This window comes from Lacerta agilis, chromosome 1 (genome assembly GCF_009819535.1).
Source record: "Lacerta agilis isolate rLacAgi1 chromosome 1, rLacAgi1.pri, whole genome shotgun sequence".
In the NCBI taxonomy this organism is placed as follows: Eukaryota; Metazoa; Chordata; class Lepidosauria; order Squamata; family Lacertidae; genus Lacerta; species Lacerta agilis.
The window spans coordinates 130,500,148-130,508,569 of NC_046312.1; the positions used below are offsets into that span (position 1 = coordinate 130,500,148).

Sequence of the window (8,422 nt, forward strand, 5' to 3'; positions counted from 1 at the left end):
AGCCGCGCCCCCACCTGTTCTCTGCTCCCAGTGCTGGACCATGTAGCCCCGCCACTGAGAGTACTCTGCATACAGCCTGGATCGAATTCAGGGAATGGTGCTATTAAAGTTAAGGTATGAAAATGGAATGTACTAGAGGAAGAGATTGGGATGCTATCGTAAACAGAACAGGAAATGGAACTAAACATATGGAACTGGATATGAGCTAGCTATAATGAGAAACAAAAATGGAATATTGACCCAATGTGTATGTGTATGTGTGTGTGTGTGTGTGTGTGTGTGTGTGTGTAGACTTTAATATGGGCATGGATGAAAGAATTTATTATTATTCAATATGGAGTAATGGTGGTGGGAATTAATTTTATTCTGTGAACCGCACTGAGACCCCCGGGTATTGGGCGGTATATAAATTCTAATAGTAGTAGTAATAATAATAATAATAATAATAATAGAGGTAAAATTAAAAGAAAGAATATGGTCAACATTGATTAATAATAGTAACAATTAGGGAGCCTATCTTGAACTTTTCGTAGGGGAAAAATGATTCTGAGACACCTTGACTTAAACAAAATATTGTTTAACAGAAAGTGGAGAAGATGGATGGAATGAAGGTTTTAAATAATCAAATTTTCTTTTTTTTATGAAACCAGCAGGTGGGAAATCAGAAGTTCTTCTTTTGTATCTTTTGTTAATGTTTCTTTCTCTTTTGTTCTCTGTATTTTATTCTTCTCTCTTCCTATTTTTCCTTTATTTATTTCCATTGTCCCTTTCTTTCAATTTTCTGTTTCTCTTTGTTTTTTTTCTTTTGCAGTTCTAATTTTACAGTATTATGATAAACTTGTAATAAAAAATATTATACAAAAGAAACACTTTCCCCAAACCATAATATGATCAATTTGCTATTTCTTAGACAATAAAAATAACTTTTAAACCGAAGAGAGTCTGACTTGTACCGTCTTCTGTTTCCTAGTGAAGAGTTACAAGCTAAACAGTAGTAAATAGTTAATTATGTTGTACAGATAAGTCCATTATATATAGCACAGCCCAATGCATTATTCACTAGTGTTTCCACAAGGGAAAGTGCGCAGAAAGAAGCAAGAAGGAAGGCAATGGACGTGACCTCAAAAATAATCCCACAATTTGTATGACAATTTCATTTTTCAGCACTGTAACTGAAACATTGCCTCAAGAAGCCTGCAAGTGTACAAAAAATATTTGATATTGTTTTCAATACTTGCCTCAAATTTTGAAGGGAAGAGGAATGGGCTGACAGGGAAACCCCTGGAGTTATATGGTTCACAAGTGCCTTGGAAGTTTTTAATGTAAAAAACAAACCAAATTGGAACCAATGTATTTTTAAAAACAACAAAAACACATATTGATGATTTTCATTGTCAGTTCTCCACATTCACCAAAAACATCAACTCCCCCCCCCAACTTCCATGGCACTTTCTATCTATTTCTGCTGCATAATTTAATCACCCCATAACCTCTCTTTCTCATTTTATCTCAACATAATTTATACTGCTGATTTTACTCTAATTCTGCTAATGCTTTAATTTGTTTACAGCGATTCTTCACACACCATATTTACTTGAATGTAAATGCGCCATCAAATCTAATGCACAACCTAATTATCACGACGTAATTTGGTCAAAAGAGGTGTGCATTACATTTGAGTAAATAAGGTATTCTACAAACATCTTCCAGTCTTCTTGATCTCTTATTCTGATGGTTAGGCTTGCTAGTTCTCCATATGGTAAAACATACCTTTTGTTTCTTGACACTGACAGCAGTTACCTGATTCTGATTTGTACATCTTTGCTAGCTTACCTGGTGTCAGGTACCACCTATATATCATTTTCATATAATTCTCTTTCAGCACACAACAAGCTGTAAATTTTAAATCAGTTTTCCACAGTTTCTCTCACAAACTAAATTCTAAATTATGTCCTGCTTGGAACCAACATAAAGCAACTGAAAAGAAAACCCCATCTTAGCTTAACCAAAGAGAATCAGTCTGTTGAAGTGAGCAGATGGGGACTGAGAAACTCCCCATTCAAATCTCCAGTCTGCCACTAAGCTTAGCTCACTATCTGTCAAATCTCCCTCGCAGGATTGTTGTGAGGATAAAATGAGAGGGAAGGCAGAAAATAAATGTAGCAAACAGCAATAATGAACAATTTGGTCATTATTCCCTACTGAACCTAAGCCTGACTCCTTTGGGCAGGGACCTGTTTCTGGTTTGTTACCCCATAAAACGCAATGCTCTTTGACGGCACGACATACATGCGTACAGCAGAAGGTCTATGATAGATAGGCATTGCATATAAGGTAGACGGATATTTGAATGATACACAGTGACAGCTTGGACATCTTCAGCTGAATATGTCTTATTTAGTCTGTTGCCTCAAGGTATTTATCACAGTATTTCCCTTGGATATCTGAACACACCCCTGGTACCTCCACAGACAGACGAGGGGTCAAGCATCTGGGTCAGCGTGGGCGTGCAAAGGTCCCCTGGGGCTGATGTCGCTCATGGTAGCATCCTGACTTTTATTCTTCTTTCACACACAACAATGACAGGTGGCTGGAGAAGCTTGTACATGGTTTGTTTTTGAATTCATTGCCTTTGTGTCCCACCTTTTTTCTCCAAGGAGCTCAAGGTGGCAGAATGCTGTGTGGTTCTTTTCCCTCTCTGCTTACAGCCGCTTGTTTCATATATTTACTTTAAATATAAACCATTCTTTTCTGCAACAACATGCTTATCCCCAAGCAAATGAAACAGTTTGACAGTGTAAAGGGCAACAGACGCGAAGTTCATTTTAATCCTACGGTAATGTTGGGGCTGAGGAACTTTCTCTTTTAAAAAAACACCATCAAGGTTTTTTGTTTTCTTTTGCCGTGCAATCAGGAATAAATAAGGAATTGTAGAAGCAATTGTGGAATGACTTGGGATGAGGGGCAGAGAGGAGAGATATGAAGAAGCCCTCCCCTTCCCCCTCCTGTAAGACTACTGAGCCCAAAGGCTGCAATTCACTGTCTGGTATTTTAAGCCTGAGAATTTGTGTGCTCCAGATCTGCTCTGAAACAGTGAATTTACTTTTTAATATGTGTCAGTGCCAGTCAAAATGTGTTGGGCAAATGAGTGTTGTTGTTTTTTAACAAGCTCCTTGGTCATTTGTTCTTATCTTTCAATTCACATTGCATCTTGTTATTATGTTTAGAAGCCATTTTAGGTTTAAGTGTCCCAGACCCACCTCTGACTTCCATCCTGTGCCACACTATCCGGTTCCACAGATTCACATTTGATTTATACTTCATAGTACTAATAAGACACTTCGTTAATATTAAAACAGAAATTCTCAAAGCAGCATACATAGTGCTACTTTGGCATTACTGTGAAATGAAAACCAGTGATTTTTACACTTTTTCTTAGCCAAAAGGCTGAGGAGCTATTGAAAACCAGTGATTGATTGATTGATTGATTGAAAGACTCACCATTTCAATGAGACATTTGAGCAAACGCCATTTCAGATTTAAATCCAGTGAGGGGTGATACGTGAAAAGCTAACTCACAGCTCACCTTGAACAACCCAGTTGGGGTTTTGTTTTTGTTTTGAAGGTCACCATTGTTGAGAAGCCTGCTCACGAAGAAAGGTGCTACCAAATGGCAACGGGTGAATGACTGCTTCACTTGCCAATTCTAAGTACACTTCACTAACTGATATCCAAAACGTTGGTAATATTAGTTGCTGAAATTGCCCTTTTAAGGTTGTGCCACAACAGAGATCAAGGATTATTTTCTGCAACTCCTTGTCTGGCGGCTCTGTGTCCACAGTGGATGCCTGTCTTCGCTAGATGCCCTCCCACAAATTTGCTTTTTAGCTTGTGTTCTGGTGAGCTACAAGGGAAGAATGATGTACTGAGTTCTGAGTGGTGGGGCAGATTTTGGCGTGTGGAGGAGGGGGTTATTGCTGCTTCTCTTCTGAAGAACAGAAGACACTTCCTCCTTCTACCCACTACCAAGCATACTTCTGCATTATAGTCCCAGCATACTTCCAGATGTGGAAGAAGTCTAGAAAGCCAGAGAAACAGACCAGAAAGTGAACAGAGTGTCCTTACTCCATAGATTTCCATGAATGCTGGCTGCAAAGAGGCAGTAAGAAAAATACTGAAAATTGCCTTTCTCCTGCCTCTTTGCAGCCAGCATTCATGGAAATTGTTGAAATGAGTGTCTCATCAAAACAATGAGTTCTAGCCCAGACACTGCATTTCGTGATCCTTTGGTCTGGTCAACCTTAGCTAGAGTCCAGCATGGCAGCAACAGCTTTGCTATGACCCTCCCGGAATGGCCTTGCTTGCTATCCATTTAGGGAAGTTTTTAAACTGTGATATTTTAAATGTATTTTAATGTTTGGTGGAAGCCGCCCAGAGTGGCTGGGGAGACCCAGCCAGATGGGCGGGGTACAAATAATAAATTATTAATTATTATTATTATTATTATTATATTATACTATCCATTTGTGGGTTTTGACCCACAGGCTGAAGACCTGTGCATGACTACAGTGATCCAGCTGTTTTACTTTGCTTCATTTCCAATCCAAGGAAAGGGTTTTAACTTCATATTCCACCCAACATAATTTGCATTACTGCTACCAATAAAGCAACACATAAGCTTACAGCGCTGCAAGGGAGCAGAAAGGTCACTTACTTTTACCCTCCACTGCAAGGCAGGGTCATCTGTTCCACTGGTATAACATTATTGCAATAGCAAATTGTGATACCAAAGGTGACCACGCTTGACTGCAGTGCCACAGGCAACAGGCAAACACAGTGGTGCAAATCCTTGGCTCACAGCATAGCCTTCTCAGGACACCTGAGCAATACACTGAAGATAACCTGTGCAGTAAACATGCCCAGTGACACTGTGGGACCAAGCAAGTAGAAAGCAAGCCATGAGCATGTAAGAAGATGGCTATTACCCTACTAGCCCCACCAGGCAGCACCTGTGTTCCTCTTCTGCACGTCTCTTATAATTTAAGTGGCCATTTCTGTTAGACCTTTGCTTGCTTTTGATACCATTTGTCATGGCTAAATAGCTGTCCATTTTAAGCAACTCCCTGGAAAGGTGAAAACTTGAGCAGTGACACATCTGCACAAAGTTTAAGCTGAGGAATAAAAATGTACAGGAGAAATTATTTTATGTCATTTTGATGTCAGGTGATTGACAGGTGGGCACACAGGGTGAGGGGAGATAAGGATCTAGCTGCCAGCCAGATGCAGATCCCGCAACCCCCGACTTACAATGCATGTAAACTAAGGTTTTTTTTTCCCCAATGAATCCAGGGGCACTTCATTGAAATGAGTATAATGATAGGATTTTGTCAGAGGACTGATTTGTAAATCTGGCGACTGTCCCCGGTAAACAGGGACATCTGGTAACTGTAATGTAAACATACTAGCAATGTTTCTGAATGCTTAGCTTCTTGAAGGCACAAGGCACCTTCCCATCACTGTTGATTTCTATATGCTGCAAGAGAGGATTTGTAATGAAATCAAATCCCAGAAAGGAAAAAGATGGACACAAAACAACAACAACAACAAAGGTCTGCAGGCAAATGGATTGAGCAGAGGCAGAGGGATTTACATGGGTGGCACAAACAAGTTTTATAATTTATAGAACGTGGTCTGTTACCTGCAGCCAGTTCCTGGAAGCAAGTGGCTGAAGGATGCAAAGAAGCCACCAGACTCAGTGTTGGCAAAAAGCCTTCTCCCTTATTCCCATGTGCACTTTAGGAATAGAAATGCATTCTATACATGTTCAGATTCTTGTACTGGCATTGAAGGGTTGCATTCATCTAAAAAAATTAAAGTGCTGGACAAAAACACATATATGGGTGCACGTCAAAGATTGGCTGTCAGGTCTGTAGCTGGTGGCCAGCCTGGATTTGTTGTGTGTAATGTGTGAAAGTGTTGGTGAGTCTCTGTTCAAATCCCTCCCTTGGGCTGCCTCAGGCTTGTTTCTAACATCTTCTTTCTGACCACTCCAGGCTACTCTTCTAGCCAGCTTGCCTTGGGATGTAGCCTGCCTAAACTCTGCTGGCTTGAGGAGAGTTGCTGACTTCAGGGGTTAACAGAAGTCTCACACCTGCCCATTCGTGTGTGGGGAAATAAAGCAGAAGCTGGGTGCAAATTCAATAGAAGAGAGTAGATTTTGTACAATCAAACCACTTAAAGGGGACAAAAGCAGCAACGCACTCACATCACAGCCAAAGGGTTTGAGGAAGTAAAATGTCTCAAAGCCAACCCACACTCACTCTCGGCTAGCTTGAAGGGGAATCTCCTAGACTGCATTACAGACATTGGTCATTCGCCCTCAGGGTATTAGCAGATCCTGTCAATTGTTAGATGGAGACCAACTGACATTATCGCAGGAAGTCTTCAAAGATCTTCCTATATTGCTGCGGCATGTGAACAATCACCTTTGTCCCGCGCCTCCATTACGCAAAGTCCTTGTCTCCTAAAACGCATCTGCACAAAGCAACACTCACCCAGAACGAGCCACACGAAGCGCTTCAGCTGGACGACCACCCCCAAAGCCATGGCTTGGAGAGAGGCTGCGAAAGAGCCTCGCCGACTCCCGCGGACTTCACTGCAAAGGGGCGAAGCGATCCATGCCGAGGAGCAAGGCTGCCCTGCTGGAGGAGCACTTCGAAAATGTCTCTCGCGCGAGAGAGCGCCGCCAGCCTCCACTGCGGGAGGCGTCAAGAGGATCCCCCGTACCAGCTTCTTGAAAGAGCGCCGAGCTGGGATCGCCCCTTCCCGTTCCCCCGAGGCAGAGCTCTTCGGAAGGCGATCGGCTGCTGAAGGGGCCACGTGGGAGCGGAAGCTCTGATTGGATCGCCCGGTGGATCGTTCAGCTGAAAGAAATCCTCTCCGCCTTCCACGCCCCACACCCCGGCAGGGTCCTGGTTGCTAAGGCGGGCGCAGAGCCCGGCAAAGGAGAGCCGCGTGCGCGCACCCTCGCCAGGCGCAAGCACCGTGCGCAAAGGGAGCGCAGAGGAGAGGGGAAAGAAATCCTGAAGTTGTTGCTTGGGAAAGAAACCTCGCAAAGGGACTCGTTCAGCTTACGAGCAAAGAAGCCAGACTCTAGGGAGGGCTTCTTCGTCTTTGAAATCCAAAGAAATCACTATGAGCAGTGAGCAAGGTTTTGAGTTCTGCAGAACTCCTCGACAGACTGGATGTTTAAAGGGAAGGGAGTGAAGTCTGAAGGTTGCAACAAATGTCGCCCTCCAGGTGAGATTCTGAACCTAGAGGAAGATGACCTTCACCCCCCCCCTCAAACGTTGAACCTAAAAGTTCTGAATATTGAAAAGACACTTCTATGCATGAATGTGGTTGACAGCCATTTCTAATGTTTCGTGCTGATATTGAGCTTTTCTGCCAGGTGTACCTATTTTATTCCTCTGAAGTTCACAGACGTGACACTAAGACGAATGACGATGTGCAGAGCATTTCAGCAACTGGGCACCTGCTATCGAGACAGAAACTCTCATTACCCAGTTCAAAGGAACAAATTGTTACCTGGGTAACTTTCTAATATAACCATTTAGAATGTCATTTTTGCCCAACCATTAGCAACCCATTTCCAGTGGGAGTACACTGGATGCACTGTAAATAGAAGCGTGTATTTAGCCATATGGTGCTGGAGGAGACTCTTAAGAGTCCCATGGACTGCAAAAAGATCAAACTTATCCATTCTTAAAGAAATCAGCCCTGAGTGCTCACTGGAAGGACAGATCCTGAAGTTGAGGCTCCAGTACTTGGGCCACCTCATGAGAAGAGAAGACTCCCTAAAAGGACCCTGATGTTGGGAAAGATGGAGGGCACAAGGAGAAGGGGACGACAGAGGATGAGATGGTTGGACAGTGTTCTCGAAGCGACTGGCATGAGTTTGGCCAAACTGCGGGAGGCAGTGGAAGATAGGCATGCCTGGTGTGCTCTGGTCCATGGGGTCACGAAGAGTCGGACACGACTAAACAACAACTAATTTAGCCATACAATAAAGATTCATAATTACAAATACATTATTCTACTAAGCACTTCTTGAGACCTAGAAGAAGGGAATACAAGGGTTGTGTCCATACTGGGTAGTTAGTGCATATACTTTATGGGTTGCTGTTTCTGTGTGTTTGTCTTCATCCGTATATTAACACTTTTGACTTTATGCTTCCAAAATCTTTCCCCTGTCCATCCTAGTGGATGGTGCTCTATGGGTTTGCAGTGTTGCTATCTCACCTCAAGCAGTACTTCATCATTCACTGCAAGTTCCAGAAACCTGGGGCATATTATAGGCATGCATTTAAGTGTGCATTTATTTGTGTTCAAACACCACCTATTTATTTTTTTACACCTATTT

The 8,422-nt window shown here is 42.5% G+C and overlaps 1 protein-coding gene across 1 annotated transcript in view; it reads right to left on the bottom strand.

The window, feature by feature from the left end:
* RAMP1 (receptor activity modifying protein 1) overlaps positions 1-6,978 on the bottom strand; it is a 40,915-nt gene extending 33,937 nt beyond the window's left edge. The window contains exon 1 of the mRNA XM_033171176.1: positions 6,555-6,978. Within this exon, the coding sequence (XP_033027067.1) occupies positions 6,555-6,606 (52 nt within the window). The 5' untranslated portion in view covers positions 6,607-6,978. The remainder of the gene's footprint in view (positions 1-6,554) is intronic.
* Between the last annotated feature and the right edge of the window lie 1,444 nt (positions 6,979-8,422).